A 27,870-nucleotide genomic window follows, 5' to 3' on the forward strand; every position below is an offset into this window, starting at 1 on the left:
GTTCTCTATGAGAATTATATTGACTTATTTAATACTTTAACTGTTGTTTTTTATATTACAGTCACGCTTAACATCATTATATATTTGTTACTAGAAAGGAACGAAAGTCTCGTGATTTAATTCTGTAATGTGAATTAGTGAATTATATTTATATAGCGCTTTTCTCTAGTGACTCAAAGCGCTTTACATAGTGAAACCCAATATCTAAGTTACATTTAAACCAGTGTGGGTGGCACTGGGAGCAGGTGGGTAAAGTGTCTTGCCCAAGGGCACAACGGGAGTGACTAGGATGGCGGAAGCGGGAATCGAACCTGCAACCCTCAAGTTGTTGGCACGGCCGCTCTACCAACCGAGTCACATGGTATAATAATAATAATAATAATACATTTTATTTGGTATAGCGCTTTTCAGTGTACTCAAAGACGCTTTACAGGATAAGAAATACAATTATTAAAATTATTATTATATCCACCCTTGGGGGGGGGGGGTGCTGGAGCCTATCTCAGCTGCATTCGGGTGGACATATCATGGAACTTAAATCAATCAACTGATGCTTGTTATTACGAATACACTATTTGCACACTTGTAAGCGATTAATGCTTATTCAGTTTGACTAAAATAAAAATTTAATGAAATAAATATTAAATATGAAAAATGGCTTTAATATGCTGCACACAAATTGAATATGCATACATTTTTGTTTGTAATGGAATCATGAGGTACCCAAATATTGAAAATATATATATATAAAAAAAAAAAAAAAATATATATATATATATATATATATATATATATATATATATATATATATATATATATAGTATTTGAACAACCTGCTATTTTGCAAGTACTCCCACTTAGAAATCATGGAGGGGTCTGAAATTTTCACGGTAGGTGCATGACCACTGTATGAGAGAGAACCTAAAAAGAAAAAATCCAGAAATCACAATCTACCATTTTTTTAACAATTTATTTGTGTGATAAAGCTGAAAATAAGTATTTGAAAAATGGTAAATGGGTTGTACTTGTATAGCGCTTTAAGGAGCCCAGAGCACTTTGACAGTATTTCCACATTCGCCCATTCACACACACATTCACACACTGACGGCGGGAGCTGCCATGCAAGGCGCTCATCAGGAGCAAGGGTGAAGTTTCTTGCCCAAGGACACAACGGATGTGACTAGGATGGTAGAAGGTGGGGATTGAACTAGTAACCCTCAGATGACTGGCACAGCCACTCTACCAACTTCGCCATGAACAGTACAGTAGCCTTTGTTTGCAAATACAGAGGTCAAATGTTTCCTGTAGTTCTTCACCAAGTTTGCACAGACTATAGGAGGGATTTTGGCCCACTCCTCCACACAGATCTTCTCTAGATCAGTCAGGTTTCGGGGCTGTCGCTGAGTAACACAGACTTTCAGCTGCCTTCAAAGATGTTCAATTGGATTTAGGTCTGGAGACTGGCTAGGCCACTCCAGAACCTTGATATTGTTCTTACGAAGCCACTTCTTGGTTTTCCTGGCTGTGTGCTTTGGGTCATTGTCATGTTGGAAGATCCAGCCACGACTCATCTTCAATGATCTGACTGAGGGAATTAGGTTTTTGGCTCAAAATCTCACAATACATGACTGCAGTCATCCTCTCCTTAATACAGTGCAGTCGTCCTGTACCATGAGCAGAAAAACACCCCCAAATCATGATGCTACCACCTCCTTGCTTCACAGTAGGGATGGTGTTCTTGGGATGGTCCGCATCATTCTTTTTCCTCCATACACGCATAGTGGAATTATGACCAAAAAGGTCAATTTTGGTCTCATCTGTCCACAAAACTTTCTCCCATGACTCCTCTGGATCATCTAAATCAGGGGTAGGGAACCTATGGCTCTAGAGCCAGATGTGGCTCTTTTGATGACTGCATCTGGTTGTCAGATAAATCTTAGCTGACATTGCTTAACACGATAAGTAATTAATAATTCTGCTGGTAATCACAGTGTTAAAAATAACGTTGAAATGATAAAACATTCTCATGCATTTTAATCCAACCATCCATTTTCTATCGCACATGTTCAAGAAGTTACATTAATGGTAAGAAGTATTGTATTTATTATTGGTTAACTTAAGAATAACAATGTTATTAAAAAGAATAAGAGACTTATTCTACTCTAAAAATGTTGGTCTTACTTAAAAATGCTCGCATTTAGTTGTATTCATCCATCCATTCATTCATTTTCTACCGCTTATTCCCTTTGGGGTTGTGGGGAGCGCTGGTGCCTATCTCAGCTACAATAGGGCAGACGGTGGAGTACACCCTGGACAAGTCGCCGCCTATATGGCTCTCACGGAAATACATTTTGAAATATCTGGCTGTCATGGCTCTTTCAGCCAAAAAGGTTCCCGACCCCTGATCTAAATGGTCATTGGCAAACTTAAGACGGGCCTTAACATGTGCTGGTTTAAGCAGGGGAACCTTCCGTGCCATGCGAGATTTCAAACCATGACGTCTTAGTGTATTTGCAACAGTGACCATGGAAACAGTGGTTCTCAGCTCTTGTTAGGTCATTGACCAAGTCCTGCCGTGTAGTCCTGGGGTGATTCCTCACCTTTCTTAGCATCATTAAAACCCCACGAGGTGATATCTTACATGGGGCTCCACTCCGATTGAGATTGATAGTCATGTTTAGCTTTTTCTATTTTCTAATGATTGCTCCAACAGTGGATTTTTTTTTCACCAAGCTGCTTGGCAATTTCTCCGTAACCCTTTCCATCCTTATGGAGTTGTACAATTTTGTCTCTGGAGTCTTTGGACAGCTCTTTGCACTTAGCCATGCTGAATGTTTGGGTCTTACTGATTGTATGGGGTGGACAGGTGTCTTTATGCAGCCAACGACCTCACACAGGTGCATCTGATTCAGGATAATACAGTGGAGTGGAGGAAGACTTTTAAAGGGGAACATTATCACAATTTTCAAAAGGGTTAAAAACAATAAAAATCAGTTCCCAGTGGCTTGTTGTATTTTTTGAAGTTTCTTTCAAAATTTTACCGGTCTCGGAATATCCCTAAATAAAGCTTTAAAGTGCCTTATTTTCGGCTCTCTGCGAAGACACTGGCCATTTCCCTGTGACGTCACACAGTGCTGCCAATGTAAACAAACAATGGGAATACCACAGCAAGATATAGTGACATTAGCTCGGATTCAAACTCGGATTTTAGCAACTTAAGCGATTCAACAGATTACGCATGTATTGAAACAGATTGTTGGAGTATGAAAATATTGAAGAAGAAACTGAAGCTATTGAGCGAATTGCTATTGACGCTGTTCATAGCCATAGCATGGCCGAATAGCTGCGTTAGCATCGCCGGTAAAATGTGCGGACCAAACGTTTAGGACTTTCACATCTTTTGACACTGGAGCAACTTAAATCCGTCGATTGGTAAGTGTTTTTTTCGCATTAAATGTGGGTGGAAGGAAACGTAATATAGTTGCAAATGCATCTGCAGGTTATCCATACATCTTGTGCCATGTCTGCTTTAGCACCGTCGGTAAATAGCATGTTAGCATCGATTAGTGTCATATTTACATATCTTGCTCATTTTAAGCATACAATGTCTGCTCTCACTGGGATGCCGACTGATGGGATGTTCATATCATCCCGTTTAGATGAAGAATTAATCCTTGCAAAGGGTTAAAAAGGGTGGGTGCAAAAGAGCTTATTTTTGTGTCTTTCTTGCCATCTCCAGGTCTAAGTTGGAAGTCAAAGTTGACCAAGTTCCCGGCTTATGTCCACAACCTTCTAATACATAGGTGAGAGGCATGCTTTATAATCTAGAACTAGCTTTCACCATCTTAGAGGCGAGAAAGCAGCTCAGTATGTCAATATAGCAGCATAAGCTAGTTACTTCTGTGATCAATGCGCCGCTAAAAGTAGGTCCTTAGCGTTAGCGCTTATAATAACAATATCACTAATACTTGGTTAATATTCAGGTCACAAAATGTAAATGGAGTATTGTTGGCAGTTTTTGGATGTTTTTTTGGAGGACTTTGTGGGTCTAATAGAGGAGCTCCCATTGACTCCAATGTTAGCTGAGTTTTGCTCACATGTATTTATGAAATAAAGTTCATAAAAATTAAAAACATAAGACTTATGAATGATAGGGAACATTTTAAAAAAGTGCAGTTTCCTTTGAATTTGTCAGATAAGTAAACAGTCCATCAAGTTAAAGATGAAAAACAAGTGGGGTTGTTTATAGATATTATCCACTATGAAGTTACAGTAAAACTAAGCACACAAGGGAAAGTACATTCATATACACATGAAGTACACATATGTGTACGAATCATGTTAACCACCAAAATATTGTCTCCTTCTCCTAAAGCCAATATCGAGTATCCTTTGGTGAGCTGACCGTATCGTCACACCCTTAGTTAAAAGCACACCATCCCCATGACATGACACTTCCACGTGATGTAGAACAGGAGTACAACATTTTAAACATACACACACATCTGAAGAATATAACAAATATAATTGGTGGGCCAAACAAAATGACTCGGCGAACCAATGTTTGGTATGGGCGATATGACCTCAAATCTATATCCTAATAACAATATATGTCACGATATATCATTTGGTATATGATTGATTATAGAATAATTTTAAAGCGGGTTACAAAAGCTCCTAATTTGGCAGCTGACATATGCAGTAACATATTGTGTCATTTCTAATTGTATTATTTCGTCAAGTTTCAAGTTTACAAGTTTATTCACAATACAATATAACATTTACAATAGTGGTGAATATCATCATTTAAAGATGTTGGTACGTGAAAGAGTCCCCCAAATAAGCTAGAAGAAGCTTTTGACAGGGGGTCCAAAGGACAATATATACATGGAAAGATGAAACATGGTAGCAAGCACAACAACAAAAAACAAAAACAAAACAACAATGCTATATGAGAAACACAAGATAATAGTACTAAAGCAAGCATACACATACATACATACATTCAACCATGCAAAACCCAACAGTAGTCCACCCCACATGAGGCATTAAAGATATGTGGTTAATAGGTCATTTTTCAGTTTCTTTTTGAAGTTGGAGAATGGATACAGCATCTTGAGGCTCTCATTAAGCTGGTTCCAAATCTTTGGTCCCCTGCATACGACACTGCGAGCGGTACAAGCCAGTAAATGATGTTTACCTGTTATCAGATCTAAGTTAGGAGTGTTGTGGGCATGCTGGGGATGGTAAATAGGAACCAAACTACAGAGCCTAAGATTCAGCCTATAAATGACTTGATAGGTGAAACAAGCATTTTTATAAATATTGAACTCTTTCAGTCTTAAAGGGGAACATTATCACAATTTCAAAAGGGTTAAAAACAATAAAAATCAGTTCCCAGTGGCTTGTTTTATTTTTTGAAATTTTTTTCAAAATTTTACCGGTCCCCGAATAGCCCCAAAAAAAAGCTTTAAAGTGCTTGATTTTCGCTATTTGCGATACGACTATCCATTTCCCTGTGACGTCACACAGTGCTGCCAATGTAAACAAACAATGGGAATACCACAGCAAGATATAGTGACATTAGCTCGGATTCAGACTCGGATTTCAGCGGCTTAAGCGATTCAACAGATTACGCATGTATTGAAACAGATGGTTGGAGTATGAAAGTATTGAAGAAGAAACTGAAGCTATTGAGCGAACAGCTATTGACGCTATTCATAGCCATAGCATGGCCGAATAGCTGCGTTAGCATCGCCGGTAAAATGTGCAGACCAAACGATCAGGACTTTCGCATCTCCTGACACTGGAGCAACTTAAATCCATCGATTGGTAAGTGGTTTTTTTTGCATTAAATGTGGGTGGAAGGAAACGTAATATAGTTGCAAATGCATCTGCAGGTTATCCATACATCTCTGGGCCATGTCTGCTTTAGCACCGCCGGTAAATAGCATGTTAGCATTGATTAGCGTAGCATGTTAGCATCGATTAGCTGGCAGTCAACATCAACAAAACTCACCTTTGTGATTTCGTTGACTATCGTTGCAAATGCATTTGCAGGTTATCCATACATCACCTGTGCCATGTCTGTCTTAGCATCGCCGGTCAAATGTGGAGACACTCTGGCACATTCAATGGGGGTCTGGCGGCAGACACTTTGGCATCTTCTTGCCAGTGGTGCAACTTGAATCTCTCCCTGTTAGTGTTGTTACACCCTCCGACAACACACCGACGAGGCATGATGTCTCCAAGGTTCCTAAAAATTGTCAAAAAAACGGAAAATAACAGAGCTGAGACCCGGTGTTTGTAATGTGTTGAAAATGAAAATGGTGGGTGTGTTACCTTGGCGACGTCACATTCTGACGTCATCGTCTCCAGCGGGATAAACAGAAAGGCATTTAATTCGCCAAAATTCACCCATTTAGAGTTTGGAAATAGGTTAAAAAAATAGATGGTCTTTTTTCTGCACCATCAAGGTATATATTGACGCTTACATAGGTCTGCTGATAATGTTCCCCTTTAAGAGATGATATTTATGAAATAGATGACGAGTGGGGGCATTAAACTTGGACCCTGACAGGGCCCGTATACGTTTCTTTTGCATGGATTCTAATTTGTGAAGGTAGGTAGGAAAGGTGTTACACCAGATGATATTACAGTAGTTTAGATGTGGTTCAAAGAGAGTTTTGTATAAGGTAAGTAGAGCATAAAGAGGAAGATAATGACGAAGGTGAAAGCAATTGAAAACAATTCTTATTAATGTACTTGTTTATTTACTGTTATTATCTAGTTACTTTATTTGAGAAAATAATACTGGAAATGGTGTAATATTTTACTGCATATTTCAGCAACTAAATTAGGAGCCTGTGTAACCTGTTATAAAATGGTTCTGTTAGTAATTCAATACGAAATAATATATCGTAAAATCAATTTTAAACCATATCGTCTATCCATATCCTGTCGTCCTGGTTTGTGTTTCTTTTCCTGTGAATAATGTTGTAAAGAGCAGCGTGTTTGTGCATCACTGAGATTTCAAGACAGTTCATACAATAACTTGTTTTTACAAAGCGCATGTCAAAGTACTGAATGCATTGTGTGACTGAGCACGGATGGATGTTTCTCAAACTTGTGTTTGTTTTGCAGACGTCTGTGAAGAACATTTTCACCCTGAGCAACAGAAGTGGAGCTTCAGGATGCAGACGAAAGAGCCACAAAACAACCTCATTAAAAAGGGAGAGGAATACCCACTGATCCCCCATTTTAAAACGGAAGAGGAGGACTCACTGAGCCTTCACATTAAGAAGGAAGAGGAGGAACACAGCATCAGTCAGGAGGGTGAGCATATTGAATTGTTGGATGAGTTCCCAGTGACTGGTGTCCCTGTGAAGACTGAAGATGATGAGGTCAAAGGTGAGAGTGAGGAGAGGGGAGGGGGGGAGCCTCCAAGCAGCAGCTCAACTCAACACATGACAACAGAAGCTGATGGAGACCACTGTGGAGGATCACAAGCAGACAAGCTCTTAGCTCCACTATCAGATAGTGAGGACACAACGTCACACTCTCCTGACACTGATGATGAAGACTCTAAAGATGATAAGACATGTCACACTGACAACACACACTTCACATGTTCTCTCTGTGACAAAACGTTTAATCACTGTCACAATATGAAAAGACACATGAGAACACACACTGGAGAAAAACCTTTTTCATGTTCCATCTGTGGTAAAAATTTTACGCAAAGGCAACATTTGAAAACACACATGACAATACACACTACAGAAAACACTTTTTCCTGCTCAGAATGTGGTAAATGTTTGGTAAGAAATCAAAGTTTAAAAGAACACATGAGAATACACACTGTAGTAACAACACGTTTTGCTGTTTAGAATGTGGTAACATTTTTGTAAGAAATTACAATTTAAAAGTACACATGAGAATACACACTGGAAAAAACCTTTTTCATGTTCAATCTGCGGTAAAGATTTTACTCGAAGAGAGGATTTCAAAAAACACATGAGCATACACACTGGAGAAAAACCTTTTACCTGCTCAGAATGTGGTAAAAGTTTTGTAATAAATAAAAACTTAAAAGCACACATGAGAACACACACTGGTGTTTTGGCCTTTTTCATGTTCAATCTGCGGTAAAGATTTTACTCAAAGGCCAAATTTAAAAGTACACATGAGAACACACACTGGCGAAAAGCGTTTTTCATGTTCAATCTGTGGTAAAAAATTTACTAAAAGGTAAAGTTTGAAAACACACATGACAGTACACACTGGAGAAAAACCTTATCCTGCTCAGAATGTGGTAAAACTTTTGTAAGAAATCAACGTTTAAAAGAACACATGAGAATACACACTGAAGTAAAAACTTTTTCCTGTTTAGAATGTGGTAAAAGTTTTGTAAGAAATCACAATTAAAAGTACACATGAAAACACACTGGAGAAAAACCTTTTTATGTTCAATCTGCGGTAAAGATTTTACTCGAAGGGACCATTTCAAAAAACACATGAGAATACACACTGGAGAAAAAACTTTTTCCTGCTAAGAATGTGGTAGATTAGACACTTCAGATTAGTGCTTTTATTTCAGTCAAGTACATGAGTTAATATACACATTTGTGTACTTTAAAATGAACAGAACTATTTGACTGAAAAGGGTGAGAATAAACAGTACATAAAATATGTTACATACAATAAACATTTTATGTGTAGATATTCATATTTCACTTTTATACTTATTCATAATAGTGTTTTATATATGATTTTGAAATAATGAAGTGTTACATATTTTATTTTGTAATTGTAGATGATTCCATAGATGAACTCCTTTATATGATGTACATATTTGTTTTACATGTGTTCATACCTTTGCTTTTGAGTACACATAAATCCCTCTTAGTTCATATTTACTGGTTCACATCTGAAACATCTTCTGGACCACTTCTGGAAGCATATTATTATTTACTTTATACATCATTTGAACAGTTGTCTTTTATACAATATCATTTACTTTTAAAATGTGTGACTTTGTGAATCATGTGTTGGGTCTCTATAATCCATTCTATTAATTATCTTTATTACTCTCTTGTGTAATATGAATATTGTTGTGTGAGTGTTTTATATGTATGTCCCCAGACCTTTATGCAATACACAATGTATGCTTCAACTAAAGTTGGGTACAATAATTGCAAATAATATTTGTAAGTATGTATTTTATTCTATTTAGTATTTCACTCCATTTGTTTTATGTTTTCTTAATATGACCTACATGTAGTGTCCAGGTTACTTCATCATCTACAAACCCCGTTTCCATATGAGTTGGGAAATTGTGTTAGATGTAAATATAAACAGAATACAATGATTTGCAAATCATTTTCAACCCATATTCAGTTGAATGCACTACAAAGACAACATAGTTGATGTTCAAACTCATAAACTTTTTTTTTTTTTGCAAATAATAATTAACTTCGAATTTCATGGCTGCATGTTCACCACTGTGTTACATCACCTTTTCTTTTAACAACACTCAATAAATGTTTGGGAACTGAGGAAACTAATTGTTGAAGATTTAAAAGTGCAATTCTTTACCATTCTTGTTATAAGTACAGCTTAAGTCGTTCAACAGTCCGGGGTCTTGTCGTATTGCGCCACACATTTTCGATGGGAGACAGGTCTGGACTGAAGGCGGGCCAGGAAAGTACTCGCACTCTTTTACTATGAAGCCACACTGTTGTAACGTGGCTTGGCATTGTCTTGCTGAAATAAGCAGGGGCGTCCATGATAACGTTGCTTGGATGACAACATATGTTGCTCCAAAACCTTAATGGACCATTCAGCATTAATGGTGCCTTCACAGATGTGTAAGTTACCCATGCCTTGGGCACTAATGCACCCCCATACCATCACAGATGCTGCCTTTTCAACTTTGCGCCTATAACAATCCGGATGGTTATTTTCCTCTTTGTTACGGAGGACACCACGTCCTCTGTTTCCAAATATTATTTTGAACGTGGACTTGTCAGACCACAGAACACTTTTCCACTTTGCGTCAGTCCATCTTAGGTGAGTTCGGGCCCAGTGAAGCCGGCAGCGTTTCAGGATACTGTTTATAAATGGGTTTGGCTTTGCATAGTAGAGTTTTAACTTGCACTTACAGATGTAACAACCAACTGTAGTTGCTGACAGTGGTTTTATGAAGTGTTCCTGAGCCCATGTGGTGATATCCTTTACACACTGATGGCGGTTTTTGATGAGGGATCAAAGGTCCGTATTATCATCGCTTATGTGCAGTGATTTCTCCAGATTCTCTGAACCTTTTGATGATTTTACGGACCGTAGATGAGATTCCTAGCAATAGCTCGTTGAGAAATGTTGTTCTAAAACTGTTCCGACAATTTGCTTACAAAGTGGTGACCCTCACCCCATCCTTATTTGTGAATTACTTAGCATTTCATGGAAGCTGCGTTTATACCCAATCATGGCACCCACCTGTTCCCAATTGGCCTGCACACCTGTGAGATGTTCCATATAAGTGTTTGATGAGCATTCCTCAACTTCATCAGTATTTATTGCCACCTTTCCCAACTTTTTTGCCACGTGTTGCTGGCATCAAATTCTAAAGTTAATGATTATTTGCAAAATAAAAAATATTAATCAGTTTGAACATCAAATATGTTGTCTTTGTAGCATATTCAACTGAATATGGGTTGAAAATGATTTGCAAATCATTGTATTCCGTTTATATTTACATCTAACACAATTTCTCAACTCATATGGAAACGGGGTTTGTATATTAACTCCTAAACATTTGATTACCTTTATTCCTTACATTTCAATATTATCCATCATAATTAGTGTTTTACATTTTTAGAAATCTCCAAATATGATATATTTAGTTTTATTGAAGTTCAGTGAAATTTTATTGAGGTGCAGCCATCGATTTTATGGTCAAGTTTTCTCTGGATAAAATAAGATGAGAGTTAAATCAAGCGGTAATAAAGGTGAAGAATGGAAGATCATTATATACATGTTTATATATAGTTACACTCAGTAGTGACAATTAAAGACACTTTCATCCTGTTCATTTGAGCAAAGAAAAAGACTAAAGTATAATATTCTAAACAAAAGAATAATATTAATATCATTGTTAAGCCTTGAGCTGGGATTTGACCCCAGGATGCAGAGATGGGAGGCAAGGTTGAATCACAAAGATAGATAGTCTTTAATAAGTACAAAAGGTATAACTCAAGGCGATGGGGCAAAAGTGCACTCCATGGAAAGAACTAAACAGAAGGGGAACTCTCGGAGTCAGCAAAAGGTTCCAAAGAAAGCTTCTCTCAATTACTGAGGAACTAGGGAACAAAAAAACACCAGAAGTCAGGAATGATGATAAAAAGAGAAAGTACGGACCGAGTATTCTGGATGCAAGGCAGGCATGAGCGAGTGTAGAGCACAGGTGTCATTAACCGGCAAGGTGCAGCTGGCTGTGATGAACTTATATATTGCCGGGTACTGATTAGTAGCAGGTGTGCCTCGCTGGCACTAATGAAAAGAGAAGAAACTGACACGAAAAGCAACACAGAGAAGATGGGGAAATAACAAAAACACAACAGTAACATGCACAGCCTTCCTTGTCACATATTGTTCCTTTTCCCGCTATCCATCTAGTAATTCAAACTCATCAAGCAGCGAGATTGAAGATTATTTTTATTTACAAAATTCAAGGAACCAGGATACTCTGGAAACAAAATAAAAGGTAGCCTATATAAAAGGACATATATGTGTATGCACTGATTAAAAATACAGAACTATAATGCCCACGTTTAGACTTTCTTCATCAAACCCCATTGTGCTTTCCCCTCCTTCTTCTTCTTCTTTCTATTTCCAGCAGGCTAGTAGAACATCTTAGGTGTATTGCTGCCCTCCACAGGTTCTTAATAGGATTTCCTCCTTCTGTCCTACGGCCCACACTACACTCTTCAGTCCGGTAGGTGGCAGTATGAACCTTTCAAGTGCTGCAAACTGCCAGTAAGAAGAAGAAGTAATAGTTTATTTCTTGCTTCTCTCGCGAGATCTGGTGATCCCCAAAGCCCAAAAAAAGTCTGCGGGCTGTAGAGCTTTTTCATTTCGGACTCCAGTACTCTGGAATGCCCTCCCGGTAACAGTTCGAGATGCCACCTCAGTAGAAGCATTTAAGTCTCACCTTAAAACTCATTTGTATACTCTAGCCTTTAAATAGACTCCCTTTTTAGACCAGTTGATCTGCCGTTTCTCTTCTTTTTCTTCTATGTCCCACTCTCCTTTGTGGAGGGAGTCCGGTCCGATCCGGTGGCCATGTGCTGCTCGCCTGTGTATCGGCTGGGGACATCTCTGCGCTGCTGATCAGCCTCCGCTTGGGATGGTTTCCTACTGGCTCCGCTGTGCACGGGACTCTCGCTGCTGTGTTGGATCCGCTTTGGACTGGACTCTCGCGACTGTGTTGGATCCATTATGGATTGATCTTTCACAGTATCATGTTCTCATATGTTCTCATAGTCATCAGTATCATCAGTATCATGTTCTCATAGTCATCATTGTCACCGACGTACCACTGGGTCATTATTGTCACCGATGTCCCACTGGGTGTGAGTTTTCCTTGCCCTTATGTGGGCCTACCCAGGATGTCGTAGTGGTTTGTGCAGCCCTTTGAGACACTAGTGATTTAGGGCTATAATAGTAAACATTGATTGATTGATTGATTGATGTTTAAATAGAACAATTGACAGGTTGACAACATCCAAACAAACCAAGTCAGTAGAAGCATTTAAGTCTCACCTTAAAACTCATCTGTATACTCTAGCCTTTAAATAGACCTCCTTTTTAGACCAGTTGATCTGCCGCTTCTTTTCTTTCTCCTATGTCCCCCCCTCCCTTGTGGAGGGGGTCCGGTCCGATGACCATGGATGAAGTACTGGCTGTTCAGAGTCGAGACCCAGGATGGACCGTTCGCCTGTGTATCGGTTGGGGACATCTCTCCGCTTGAGATGGTCTCCTGTGGACGGGACTCTCGCTGCTGTCTTGGATCCGCTTTGGACTGAACTCTCGCGGCTGTGTTGGATCCACTATGGATTGAACTTTCACAGTATCATGTTAGACCCGCTCGACATCCATTGCTTTCGGTCCCCTAGAGGGGGGGTTGCCCACATCTGAGGTCCTCTCCAAAGTTTCTCATAGTCAGCATTGTCACTGGCGTCCCACTGGATGTGAATTCTCCCTGCCCACTGGGTGTGAGTTTTCCTTGCCCTTTTGTGGGTTCTTCCGAGGATGTTGTAGTCGTAATGATTTGTGCAGTCCTTTGAGACATTTGTGATTTGGGGCTATATAAATAAACATTGATTGATTGATTGATTGATTGAAGTCATCTCCAACACATCTCAACATTACACACATCCTCCCGGCTGAGTTACTCTAGATCATGGGTGTCAAACTCTGGCCCGCGGGCCAAATTTGGGTTAGGGTTAGGGTTAGGTTAGTGCCGCTGTAACACCGCATTCATCGCTAATACTCATACTTCCCAACCCTCCCAATTTTCCCAGTAGACTCACGTTTTTTTCAGTGCCCCTTCCGAATTTCTCCCGATTTCCACCAAGACAACAATATTGGGGGCGTGCCTTAAAGGCACTGCCTTCAGCGTCCTCTACAACCTGTCATCACGTCCGCTTTTCCTCCTTACAAACAGCGTGCCGGCCGAGTCACGTAATATATGCGGCTTTTCACACACACAAGTGAATGCAAAGCATACTTGGTCAACAGCCATACAGGTCACACTGAGGGTGGCCTTATAAACACCTTTAACACTGTTACAAGTGTGCGCCACACTGTGAACCCACACCAAACAAGAATGACAAACACATTTCGGAAGAACATCCGCGCCGTGACACAACATAAACACGACAGAACAAATACCCAGAATCCCTTGCAGCACTAACTCTTCCAGGACACCACAAAATACCAACAAAACAACAATTTTATTTCAAAATGTATTAGCCTGTGGAAAAAGTTAATGTTGATATTTACCTCAGAAGGCTGCAAATAGAAAAGAGGCATTCATTTTTTAATTTAAATTTTCTTTATTCTGCCATTGATATTTTTTCGTTTGTTTTTTGAAAGTTGATTTTGCACAATTAAGTTATATACGCGCTGCTTGTTCCATATTCAGTGTTAAAGCAAATCAGTGTAGCAAACTGAGCAATAATTAACGTTTTATTCATGCACTTTCTTTTGCTACTTCAAGGCTTGAATGTTTGATTCATTCATTATTTTATTTTCAAATTTATTATTAGCCTGTTGAAAAAGTTTATTTTGATCTTTATGTCAGAGGGCTGCAAATAGAAAAGAGGCATACAATTTTTAGTATAATTTTATTTGATTTGCCATTGACATTTTTCAATTATTATTATTATTTGAAACTGGATTTTGCATGTCACAATAAAGTTATATAAGCCTTGCTTGTTCAATATTCAATGCAAAACTTGTTTGGGTCCCTATTGAAAGGTTAATTTGTTCAACCTTGGCCCGCGGCTTTGTTCAGTTTTAAATTTTGGCCCACTCTGTGTTTGAGTTTGACACCACTGGTCTAGATGATGAAGTAAGCTGGAAACTACATTTAAGTCATATAAAGAAAATACTTACAAATTTGACTGTGATACTTAATACAATAAAATATACACCCACAAATAGTAACTACATTTATTGTACCCAACTTTAGTTGAAGCATACATTGTTTATTGCAAAAAGGTCTGGGGACATACATATAAAACAATCACACAACAATATTCATATTACACAAGAGAGTCCATCCATCCATTTCCTACCGCTTATTCCCTTGTGGAGTCGCGGGGGGCACTGGCGCCTATCTCAGCTACAATCGGGCGGAAGGCGGGGTACACCCTAGACAAGTCCCCACCTCATCACAGGGCCAACACAGATAGACAGACAACATTCACACTCACATTCACACACTAGGGCCAATTTTAGTGTTGCCAATCAACCTATCCCCAGGTGCATGTCTTTGGAAGTGGGAGGAAGCCGGAGTACCCGGAGGGAACCCACGCATTCACGGGGAGAACATGCAAACTCCACACAGAAAGATCCCGAGCATGGGATTGAACCCAGGACTGCGGCAGACGCACTAACCCTTCTGGCACCGTGAAGCCACACAAGAGAGTAATAAAGACAATTCATAGAGTGGATTATAGACACCCAACAAATGATTCATAAAGTCACACATTGTAAAATTGTATAAAAGACAACTGCTCAAATGATGTATAAAGTAAATAATAATATGCTTCCAGAAGTGGTCCAGAAGATGTTTCAGATGTGAACCAGTAAATATGAACTAAGAGGGATTTATGTGTACTCAAAAGCAAAGGTATGAACACATGTAAAACAAATATGTACATCATATAAAGGAGTTCATCTATAGAATCATCTAGAATTCGAAAATAAAATATGTAACATGTCATTATTTCAAAAACATAAATAAAACACTATAATGAAAAAGTATAAAAGTGAATTATGAATATCTACACTTAAAATGTTCATTGTAATACGTAACATATTTTATGTACTGTTTATTCTCACCCTTTCAGTCGAATTGTTCTGTTCATTTTAAAGTACACAAATGTGTATATTAACTCATGTACTTGACTGAAATAAAAGCACTAATCTGAAGTGTCTAATCTATAAATGTTAGAATCATATTAACAAGATTGTGTTACACACACAACAATGATGTCACACATGTTATATGTGCTGATGTTGTTAGAAAGTCAAAGTTCAAGTTTTGACAGTTTATTTCAAATCCTGCATCTTCATTTGCTGCTGCTGTTCTCACCAGCACACTTGTGTTTCTTACACTGGTACTTAGAAGAGAATCTTTCACCACACACACTGCAACTCAACACGTTCTCACTTGTGTGTGTTCTCATGTGTGCTGTACAAGATTGTCGATGAAGAAAGCTTTTGTTGCAGCTTGAACAGGAGTATGGTTTTTCATCAGAGTGCCTTCTCATGTGTAATTTCAATTGCTGTTTTTCTATAAAACCTTTATAACATACTGAACAAATAAAAGGTTTTTCTCCAGTGTGTGTTCTCATGTGTACTTTTAAACTTTGATGTAGTACAAAAGTTTTACAACATTCTGAACAGGAAAAGGGTTTTTCTCCAGTGTGTACTCTCATGTGTGCTTTGAAACTGTGCTTTTGAGTAAAATCTTTACCACAGATCGAACATGAAAAAGGTTTTTCTCCAGTGTGTGTTCTCATGTGTACTTTTAAACTTTGATTTCTTACAAAACCTTTACCACATTCTGAGCAGGAAAAAGTTTTTTCTCCAGTGTGTGTTCCCATGTGTGTTTTCAAATAACCACTTAGTATAAAACCTTTACCACAGATTGAGCATGTCCAAGTTTTTTCTCCGGTGTGTGTTCTTATGTGTCTTTTCAAATCGCTAGGATATTTAAAAGTTTTGTCGCAGTGAGAACATGTGAAGTGTGTGTTGTCAGTGTGACATGTCTTATCATCTTTAGAGTCTTCATCATCAGTGTCAGGAGAGTGTGACGTTGTGTCCTCACCATCTGATAGTGGAGCTAAGAGCTTGTCTGCTTGTGATCCTCCACAGTGGTCTCCATCAGCTTCTGTTGTCATGTGTTGAGTTGAGCTGCTGCTTGGAGGCTCCCCCCCTCCCCTCTCCTCACTCTCACCTTTGACCTCATCATCTTCACTCTTCACAGGGACACCAGTCACTGGCATCTTGGTGACATCAACCTCCTCCAGTCCTTCAAGATGCTCTCCCTGCTGACTGATGCTGCGTTCCTCCTCTTCCTCCTTAATGTGAGAGCTCAGTGGATCCGCCTCTTCCTCTTTAAAATGGGGGATCAGTGGGTATTCCTCTTCCTTCTTAATGTGGGAGGGCTGTGGCTCCTCCGTCCGCATCCTGAAGCTCCACTTCTGTTGCTCAGGGTGAAGATGTTCTTCACAGACGTCTGCAAGACAAACACACCATCTCTGCTCAGTCACACAATGCATTCAGTACTTTTACATGCACTTAGGAAAAACAAGTTATCGTATGAACTGTCTTGAAATCTCAGTGACGCACAAACACGCTGCTCTTTACAACATTATTCACAGGAAAATAAAAACCAACCAGGACAGCAGGACTTTTTACTATGGATAGACGATACGGTTTAAAATTGATTTTACGATATATTATTTCGTATTGAATTACTAATAGAACTATTTTAAAACAGGCTACACAGGCTCCTAATTTAGTTGCTGAAATATGCAGTAAAATACTACTTCATTTCCAGCATTATTTTCTCAAATAAAGTACCGGTAACCAGATACAAACCATGTTTCCATATGGGTTGGGAAATTGTGTTAGATGCAAATATAAACGGAATACAATGATTTTCAAATCATTTTCAACCCATATTCAGTTGAATATGCTACAAAGACAACATATTTGATGTTCAAACTGATAAACATTTTTTTTTGCAAATAATCATTAACTTTAGAATTTGATGCCAGCAACACGTGACAAAGAAGTTGGGAAAGGTGGCAATAAATACTGCTAAAGTTGAGGAATGCTTATCAAACACTTATTTGGAACATCCCACAGGTGTGCAGGCTAATTGGGAACATGTGGGTGCCTTGATTGGGTATAAAAACAGCTTCCCAAAAAATGCTCAGTCTTTCACAAGAAAGGATGGGGCGAGGTACACCCCTTTGTCCACAAGTGTGTGAGCAAATAGTCAAACAGTTTAAGAACAACATTTCTCAAAGTGCAATTGCAAGAAATTAAGGGATTCCAACATCTACGGTCCATAATATCAAAAGGTTTTAGAGAATCTGGAGAAATCAACAATGAATGACCGTGACCTTCGATCCCTCAGACGGCACTGTATCAAAAACCGACATCAATCTCTAAAGGATATCACCACATGGGCTCAGGAACACTTCCGAAAACCACTGTCACTAAATACAGTTGGTCGCTACATCTGTAAGTGCAAGTTAAAGCTCTACTATGCAAAGCGAAAGCCATTTATCAACAACATCCAGAAACGCCGCCGGCTTCTCTGGGTCCGAGATCATCTAAGATGGACTGATGCAAAGTGAAAAAGTGTTCTGTGGTCTGACGAGTCCACATTTCAAATTGTTTTTGGAAATATTCGACATTGTGTCGAATATTTTGGGGTCGCGATTCGATTATATATTGATTGGGGACGGCGTGGCGCAGTTGGGAGAGTGGCCGTGCCAGCAACCTGAGGGTTCCTGGTTCAATCCCCACCTTCTACCAACCTCGTCACGCCTGTTGTGTCCTTGAGCAAGACACTTCACCCTTGCTCCTGATGGTTCGTGGTTAGGGCCTTGCATGGCAGCTCCCGCCATCAGTGTGTGAATGTGTGTGTGAATGGGTGAATGTGGAAGTAGTGTCAAAGCGCTTTGAGTACCTTGAAGGTAGAAAAGCGCTATACAAGTACAACCCATTTAGCATTTACCACTGTTTCGATTCAACGCGATTCTCGATTCAAAAACGATATTTTTCCGATTCAAAAGGATTCTGTATTCATTCAATACATAGATTTCAGCAGGATCTACCGCAGTCTGCTGACATGCTAGCAGAGTAGTAGATTTTTTTTTTTTAAACCTTTTATAATTGTAAAGGACAATGTTTTATCAACTGATTGCAATAATGTAAATTTGTTTTAACTATTAAACGAACCAAAAATATGACTTATTTTATCTTTTTTGAAAACATTGGACACAGTGTGTTGTCAAGCTTATGAGATGCGATGCAATTGTAAGCCACTGTGACATTATTGTTCTTTTTATTAAATTTTTTAATAAATGTCTAATGATAATGTCAATAAGGGATTTTTAATCACTGCTATGCTGAAATTATATTGATTCTGTTGATAATATTCATTTTTGTTTCACTATTTTTGGTTTGTTCTGTGTGGTGTTTGTGTCTCCTCTCAATTGCTCTGTTTATTGCAGTTCTGAGTGTTGCTGGGTCAGGTTTGGTTTTGGAATTGGATTGCATTGTTATGGTATTGCTGTGTAGTGGTTTGTGGGATTAAAAAAAAAAAAAAAAAAAGAATCGATTCTGAATTGCACAACGTGAGAATCACGATTTGTATTCGAATCGATTTCATCTCCGTAATATCATAAAAATTCGCTCCATTCTGTCCACTAAAGACGCCGAGATCATTATCCATGCGTTTGTTACGTCTCGCCTCGATTACTGTAACGTATTATTTTCGGGTCTCCCCATGTCTAGCATTAAAAGATTACAGTTGGTACAAAATGCGGCTGCTAGACTTTTGACAAGAACAAGAAAGTTTGATCACATTACGCCTGTACTGTATATACCTTTATATACATATATACATACATATATACCTATACTGTATATACCTTTATATACATATATACATACATATATACCTATACTGTATATACCTTTATATACATATATACCTATACTGTATATACCTTTATATACATATATACATACATATATACCTATACTGTATATACCTTTATATACATATATACATACATATATATCTATACTGTATATACCTTTATATACATATATACATACATATATATCTATACTGTATATACCTTTATATACATATATACCTATACTGTATATACCTTTATATACATATATACCTATACTGTATATACCTTTATATACATATATACATACATATATACCTATACTGTATATACCTTTATATACATATATACATACATATATACCTATACTGTATATACCTTTATATACATATATACATACATATATACCTATACTGTATATACCTTTATATACATATATACATACATATATACCTATACTGTATATACCTTTATATACATATATACATACATATATACCTATACTGTATATACCTTTATATACATATATACATACATATATACCTATACTGTATATACCTTTATATACATATATACATACATATATACCTATACTGGCTCACCTGCACTGGCTTCCTGTGCACTTAAGATGTGACTTTAAGGTTTTACTACTTACGTATAAAATACTACACGGTCTAGCTCCATCCTATCTTGCCGATTGTATTGTACCATATGTCCCGGCAAGAAATCTGCCTTCAAAGGACTCCGGCTTATTAGTGATTCCCAAAGCCCCAAAAAAGTCTGCGGGCTATAGAGCGTTTTCATTTCGGGCTCCAGTACTCTGGAATGCCCTCCCGGTAACAGTTTGAGATGCCACCTCAGTAGAAGCATTTAAGTCTCACCTTAAAACTCATTTGTATACTCTAGCCTTTAAATAGACTCCCTTTTTAGACCAGTTGATCTGCCGTTTCTTTTCTTTTTCTTCTATGTCCCACTCTCCCTTGTGGAGGGGGTCCGGTCCGATCCGGTGGCCATGTACTGCTTGCCTGTGTATCGGCTGGGGACATCTCTGCGCTGCTGATCCGCCTCCGCTTGGGATGTTTCCTGCTGGCTCCGCTGTGAACGGGACTCTCGCTGCTGTGTTGGATCCGCTTTGGACTGGACTCTCGCGACTGTGTTGGATCCATTGTGGATTGAACTTTCACAGTATCATGTTAGACCCGCTCGACATCCATTGCTTTCCTCCTCTCCAAGGTTCTCATAGTCATCACTGTCACCGACGTCCCACTGGGTGTGAGTTTTCCTTGCCCTATGTCGGCCTACCAAGGATGTCGTAGTGGTTTGTGTTGTGGTTTGTGCAGCCCTTTGAGACACTAGTGATTTAAGGCTATATAAGTAAACATTGATTGATTGATTTTTTTTTCACAATTTTTGGTTTGTTCTGTGTGGTGTTTGTGTTTCCTCTCAATTGCTCTGTTTATTGCAGTTCTGAGTGTTGCTGGGTCAGGTTTGGGTTTGGAATTGGATTGCATTGTTATGGTATTGCTGTGTATTGTTTTGTTGGATTAAAAAAAAAGTGATTTTATTAAAAATGAGAATCAATTCTGAATCGCACAACGTGAGAATCACTATTCGTATTCGAATCGATTTTTTTACCCACACCCATGTGTTGCCTACTGTTTACTACTGCGGTACCTTCAAACAGACATTTCCGCCATTTTGGATCGAGGTTCGTTGTTTACATTGTTCAACAAAGTCGGTTAATTTCTACTTTAAAGGCTTGGAATTCAAATAACTTTCAAAGTAGGGAACGCAACACAATCACCTTCATCTTCGCTTTTCAGATTGTTCCCCGTTGGTGGCGCTGATTCTCTTTCACTTTCTCTTTGACGTGACGTCGCCATCTTAGCATAGCAGTAGTCGTCCATCTTCTATCACGTCTTCAATCTTCACTTCGGGTAACACGCCGTCGCTCCGCACTCAAAGTCCGCGCGGTGCGCTTAAGAAAAAGTGAATAGTTGAGGTATTTGATGCTATTTTTGAATCTATAAGATCGTAAATGTGAAACTTCTCCAGAAAGCCACGCCGCTTAGTCCGCCATCTTGGATTTTCCGCTTTGCTACTGTTCGATGTGTTTGCGCATGCGCCAGAAGTGTGCAACTTCCGGTCGACAACTGCACTTTTCTTCTTCTTTTTTTTAATTTTTTTTTTTATGGCTGTTGGCAAGCAACCTTCTGGTGCGCATTACCGCCACCTACTGTATATTCTTTTATTTAACCCAGTGTTTTTTAAATATGTGTTTATTGCTTTATATCCTATGTGTTCTGAATGCAATCCTAATATATCTTCCACTGCTAACCTAATATTTTCTTTTGCTATGTCCACAAAAAAATGTAGCCGTCAACACTGAATATTGCATTGTTGCATTTCTTTTCACAGTTTATGAACTTTTATTCATATTTTGTTGAAGTATTATTCAATAAATATATCTATAAAGGATTTTTGAATTGTTGCTATTTTTACAATATTTTAAAAAGATCTCACGTACCCCTTGGCATACTTTCAAGTACCCACATTTGGGAACCACTGGTCTAGATGATGACGTAAACTGGAAACTACATGTAAGTCATATAAAGAAAATATTTACAAAATATACTGTGATAAAAAATAGAATAAAAATACATACCCCCAAATATTAACTACATTTATTGTACCCAACTTCAGTTGAAGCATACATTGTTTATTGCATAAAGGTCTGGGGACATACATATAAAAAAAATCACAACAATATTCATATTACACAAGAGAGTAATAAAGAAAATTTTAAAGAATTGATTAAAGAGACCCAACAAATAATTCATAAAGTCACACATTTTAAAATTGTGAACAAGACAACTGCTCAAATGATGTATAAAGTAAATAATAATATGCTTCCAGAAGTGGTCCAGAAGATGTTTCAGATGTGAACCAGTAAATATGAACTAAGAGGGATTTATGTGTACTCAAAAGCAAAGGTATGAACACATGTAAAACAAATATGTACATCATATAAAGGAGTTCATCTATGGAATCATCTACAATTAGAAAATAAAAATGTAACTCTTCATTATTACAAAAACATATATGGAACACTATTATGAATAAGTATAAAAGTGAATTATGAATATCTACACTGTATGTAACATATTTTATGTATTGTTTATTCTCACCTTTTCAGTCAAATTGTTGTGTTCATTTTAAAGTACACAAATGTGTATATTAACTCATGTACTTGACTGAAATAAAAGCACTAATCTGAAGTGTCTAATCTATAATCATATTAACAAGATTGTGTTACACACACAACAATGATGTCACACATGTTATATGTGCTGATGTTGTTAGAAAGTCAAAGTTCAAGTTTTGACAGTTTATTTCAAATCCTGCATCTTCATTTGCTGCTGCTGTTCTCACCAGCACACTTGTGTTTCTTACACTGGGACTTAGAAGAGAATCTTTCACCACACACACTGCAACTCAACACTTTCTCACCTGTGTGTGTTCTCATGTGTACCGTAAGAGTGTCTAAGTGACATAAGCTTTTGTTGCAGCTTGAACAGGAGTATGTTTTTTTTACTAGAGTGCATTCTCATGTGTGGTTTTAATTCCTGCCTTTCTATTTAACTTTTACCACATACTGAACATATAAAAGGTTTTTCACCAGTGTGTGTTCTCATGTGTACTTTTAAACTACAATTTATTACAACACTTATACCACATTCTTAGCAGGAAAAAGTTTTGTCTCCAGTGTGTATTCTCATGTGTTTTTTGAAATGGTCCCTTCGAGTAAAATCTTTACCACAGATTGAACATGAAAAAGGTTTTTCTCCAGTGTGTGTTTTCATGTGTACTTTTAAATTTTGATTTCTTACAAAACTTTTACCACATTTTAAACAGGAAAATGTTTTTTCTCCAGTGTGTATTCTCATGTGTTCTTTTAAACTTTGATTTCTTACAAAACTTTTACCACATTCTGAGCAGGAAAACGTTTTTTCTCCAGTGTGTATTCTCATGTGTATATTGAAATGGTCCTTTCGAGTAAAATCTTTACCGCAGCATGAACATGAAAAAAGTTTTTCTCCAGTGTGTGTTCTCATGTGTAATTTTAAACTTTGATTTAATACAAAACTTTTACCACATTCTGAGCAGGAAAAAGGTTTTTCTCCAGTGTGTCTTCTCATGTGTACTTTCAACTGTTGATTTAGAACAAAACCTTTACTACAGATTGAACACGAAAAAGGTTTTTCTCCAGTGTGTCTTCTCATGTGTGCTTTGAAATGGTCACTTAGAGTAAAACCTTTACCGCAGACTGAACATGAAAAAGGTTTTTCTCCAGTGTGTATTCTCATGTGTCTTTTCATATTGCGACGGTCATTAAAAGTTTTGTCGCAGAGAGAACATGTGAAGTGTGTGTTGTCAGTGTGACATGTCTTATCATCTTTAGAGTCTTCATCATCAGTGTCAGGAGAGTGTGACGTTGTGTCCTCACTATCTGATAGTGGAGCTAAGAGCTTGTCTGCTTGTGATCCTCCACAGTGGTCTCCATCAGCTTCTGTTGTCATGTGTTGAGTTGAGCTGCTGCTTGGAGGCTCCCCCCCTCCCCTCTCCTCACTCTCACCTTTGACCTCATCACCTTCACTCTTCACAATCACACTAATCACTGTAAACTCCTCCAGTCCTTCAAGATGCTCTCCCTGCTGACTGATGCTGTGTTCCTCCTCTTCCTCTTTAATGGGAGGGGTCAGTGGGTCCTCCTCTTCCTCTTTAATGTGATGGGTCAGTGGTTCATCCACTTCCTCCTTAATGTGAGGGCTCAGTTGATATAATGCTTCCTCTTTAAAACGAGGTGTCAGTGGGTCTTCCTCTTCCTCTTTAAAATGGGGTGTCAGTGGGTCCTCCTCTTCTTTTTTAAAATGGGGGCTCAGCTGGTCCTCCTCTTCCTCTTTGATGTCAGTGGTGTGTGGGTCATCTTCTTCCTCCTTAAAATGGGGGATCAGTGGGTGTTCCTCTTCTTTTGTAATGTGGGAGGTCTGTTGCTCCATCCTGAAATTCCACTTCTGTTGCTCAGGGTGAAGATGTTCTTCACAGATGTCTGCAAGACAAACACACCATCTCTGCTCAGTCACACAATGCATTCAGTACTTTTACATGCACTTAGGAAAAACAAGTTATCGTATGAACTGCCTTGAAATCTCAGTGACGCACAAACACGCTGCTCTTTACAACATTAATCACAGGAAAAGAAAAGCAAACCAGGACGACCGGACTTTTCACTACGGATGGACGATATGGTTTAAAATAGATTTTGTGATATAATATTTAATAAAGATTTACTAATAGAACCATTTTAAAACAGGCCACACAGACTCCTAATTTAGTTGCTGAAATATGCACTAAAATATTACATAATTTCCAGTATTATTTTCTCAAATAAATAAACCAGATATTAACAGTAAATAAACAAGTACATTAATAATAATACAATTAGAAATGACACAATATGTTACTGCATATGTCAGCTGCCAAATTAGGAGCTTTTGTAACCCGTTTTGTAATTATTCTATTATCAATCAAATACCAAATGATATATCGTGACATATATTGTTATTAGGATATAGATTTGAGGTCATATCGCCCATACCAAACATTGGTTCGCCGAGTCATTTTGTTTGGCCCACCAAATATATTTATTATTTATATTCTTTAGATGTGTGTGTATGTTTAACATGTGGTACTTCTGTTCTACATCACGTGGAAGTGTACATTAAAATCAATGTGGGTGGCACTGGGAGCAGGTGGGTAGTAAAGTGTCTTGCCCAAGGACACAACAACTTGGATGGCAAAAGCTGGGATAGAACCTGGAACCCTCAATTTGCTGGCACGGACTCTCTACCAACCGAGTTATACCGCCAGGCCGCGTTAAAAACACCAACACATTACCCACCGCTTAAACTAAAGTCTTAAAAAAAAAAACCAACATTTTTTTTTTTTTTTTTTGTCCAGTCCAGCTTCTCAGGCAAATCATATAGTTGATGTAGTTGCCCATATCGCATGTTCAGATTTACTTTACAAAAGAGATTTTAGGCATCCTTATTTTGAGTTGGCATTACTTTCTTTTGTCACCAGTAGGGGTGTGCCAAAACATCGATACTACGATATATCGCGATATTTCCTCTTGCGGCACGTTATCGATACACATGCGTCAAATATCGATATTTATTAACACAAACATACAGCCGTTTTCTGCGACTTGTCCAGGGTGTACCCCGCCTTCCGCCCGATTGTAGCTGAGATAGGCGCCAGCGCCCCCCGCGACTCCACAAGGGAATAAACGGTAGAAAATGGATGGATGGACTCTCTTGTGTAATAAGAATATTGTTGTGTGATTGTTTTATATGTATGTCCCCAGACCTTTATGCAATAAACAATGTATGCTTCAACTAAAGTTGGGTACAATAAATGTAGTTAATATTTGTGTGTATGTATTTTATTGTATTAAGTATCGCAGTCAAATTTGTAAGTATTTTCTTTATATGACTTACATGTAGTTTCCAGCTTACTTCATCATCTAGACCAGGGGTAGGGAACCTATGGCTCTAGAGCCAGATGTGGCTCTTTTGATGACCGCATCTGGCTCTCAGATAAACCTTAGCTGACATTGCTTAACACGATAAGTAATGAGTAATTCACGATGTTAAAAATAACGTTTCTACCGCACCTGTTCAAGCAATAACAATGTTATTAAAAAAGAATGAGAGACTTATTATTCTCTAAAAATGTTGGTCTTACTTTAAAAATGCACGCATTTAGTTGTATTATTACTTTGGCACTCTTGTCTTTTTCTGTATATTGTACAGTATTTTGTATTTTTATAGTGTTTTTTATATTGTACAGGATTGCTTGTTATTTTTAATAGATAGTAGTCTGTTTATTTCAATTGTTAGTTTTCCTTTATTATTACCTCGTGTTATTTTACCCCATATTTGTTCCCACAACCGCACCTTAAATTGGAGTCTTTAATCTCGTTATATGCAAATATAATGACAATCAAGTATATTCTATTGTATTCTATTGTATTCTATTCAGTGTTAAAAAATATGACATGGCTCTCACAGAAATACATTTTAAAATATCTGGCTTTCAGGGCTCTCTCAGCCAAAAAGGTTCCCGACCCCTGATCTAGACTAACTCAGCCTGGAGGATGTGTGTAATGTTGAGATGTGTTGGAGATGACTTGGTTTGTTTGGATGTTGTCAACCTGTCAAAGGGAATAAGCGGTAGAAAATGGATGGATGGATACAGCCGTTTTAAACAGATTCGCCCACAAAAACCTGTTTGATTTATGGAGTCACTACTTCGAGCCTCCACATTATGGCGCTCTAGCGCAGTACTCTAGTAGAGTACTCTTTGAAAGGAAAGAAGAAGAAGAAGCAGCAGCAGCAGATGGAGGGAATGGCGCAAAGCGGAGGAGCGAATAGCAAAGAAAAACATGTGAAAGATGCACCGGCGAATTTTAAATCTAAAGTCTGGGCCCACTTCGGCTTTTACCCTACAGACAATGGAACAACACTTGATAAAGAGTTTGCAATCTGCAACAACTGTCTCGCGAAGGTCAAGTACACGGGCGACACAACGAACATCCACAACCATCTTGTCCGCCATCATCCTGAGCTTGCCACGGAGGAAAGGGCGAGTAGCGACGCTAATGCTAACGTTTCTGTTAGCCAGGCTACAATCAACACCGTATTTAGAGCAAAGCTCCCTTCTGCATCCCCCAGGGCTGCCAGCATTACAAAGTCCATTGTTTGCTTAATTTGTAAAGATCTTAGACCATATAGTATCTTAAAATGTGTTCTCAGGTTTTCATGAGACCACCCAGTAGTTGATGATGTAATGCACTGACTGAAAATGTTTATTTTTTTATATACAGTGAAGTGCCAGTTTTCATAAAACAATTTGATTTGAATTGTTAAGCACTGATGTGTCCATGATTACATAGAAGTTCAAAATATCGTGATATTATCGTATCGCCAGGTACCTGATGATACCCAGCCCTAGTCACTAGGTGGCGGGCTTTTTGGCTGAGCAGTGCAGGGGGGAAGGCATATATAGGAGCACAGGTGAGCTGATTAAAAAGGACTCAGGTGTGGGAGCACAAACCGTTCTTACCAACTGCAGACAGCAACAGGCAGGAGAACATAGAACACAATATCACTGCAATAATCCCTGGTATGTTTTCATTCACCCTGCCAGTTTGTTAAAGTGGAACATTATCATAAAATCTAGAACAGGGGACAGGAACCTTTTTGGCTGAGAGAGCCAAAAAGCCAAATATGTCAAAAAGTATTTCCGTAAGAGCCATATAATATTTTTCTTAACACTGAACACAACTAAA

At 38.3% G+C, this 27,870-nt stretch overlaps 2 protein-coding genes across 3 annotated transcripts in view; both read right to left on the reverse strand.

The window, feature by feature from the left end:
* Nucleotides 1-27,870, reverse strand: part of LOC133542512 (gastrula zinc finger protein XlCGF28.1-like) — a 44,809-nt gene that overhangs the window by 13,604 nt on the left and 3,335 nt on the right. Inside the window, exon 2 of one of the 2 annotated variants that reach the window (XR_009804170.1) lies at nucleotides 22,646-24,567. Coding sequence is in view for 1 of the 2 variants with exons in the window: in XM_061886715.1 (XP_061742699.1) it covers nucleotides 23,198-24,517 (1,320 nt within the window). In the remaining variant the exon portion in view is untranslated. Of the gene's footprint in view, nucleotides 1-22,155; nucleotides 24,568-27,870 lie in introns of those variants that run through there. The other variant, XM_061886715.1, reaches the window with a different exon arrangement.
* On the reverse strand, nucleotides 14,723-21,596 carry LOC133542516 (oocyte zinc finger protein XlCOF6.1-like). Its single transcript, XM_061886721.1, has 2 exons — nucleotides 21,262-21,596; nucleotides 14,723-17,032 (listed from the first exon to the last, which is right to left on the reverse strand). The coding sequence occupies exons 1-2, from the start codon at nucleotides 21,362-21,364 to the stop codon at nucleotides 15,861-15,863; spliced, it is 1,275 nt and encodes a 424-aa protein (XP_061742705.1). The 5' UTR covers nucleotides 21,365-21,596; the 3' UTR covers nucleotides 14,723-15,860.

Source organism: Nerophis ophidion, linkage group LG24 (genome assembly GCF_033978795.1).
Source record: "Nerophis ophidion isolate RoL-2023_Sa linkage group LG24, RoL_Noph_v1.0, whole genome shotgun sequence".
Classification (NCBI taxonomy): Eukaryota; Metazoa; Chordata; class Actinopteri; order Syngnathiformes; family Syngnathidae; genus Nerophis; species Nerophis ophidion.

Coding starts and splice junctions, on each gene's coding strand:
- LOC133542516 (XM_061886721.1), bottom strand. CDS start 21,364: ATGGACGACTACTGCTATGCTAAGATGGCGACGTCACGTCAAAGAGAA. Junction 17,033..21,261: donor TCTGAAAAGCGAAGATGAAG/GTGATTGTGTTG, acceptor TTTGTCTTGCAG/ACGTCTGTGAAGAACATCTT.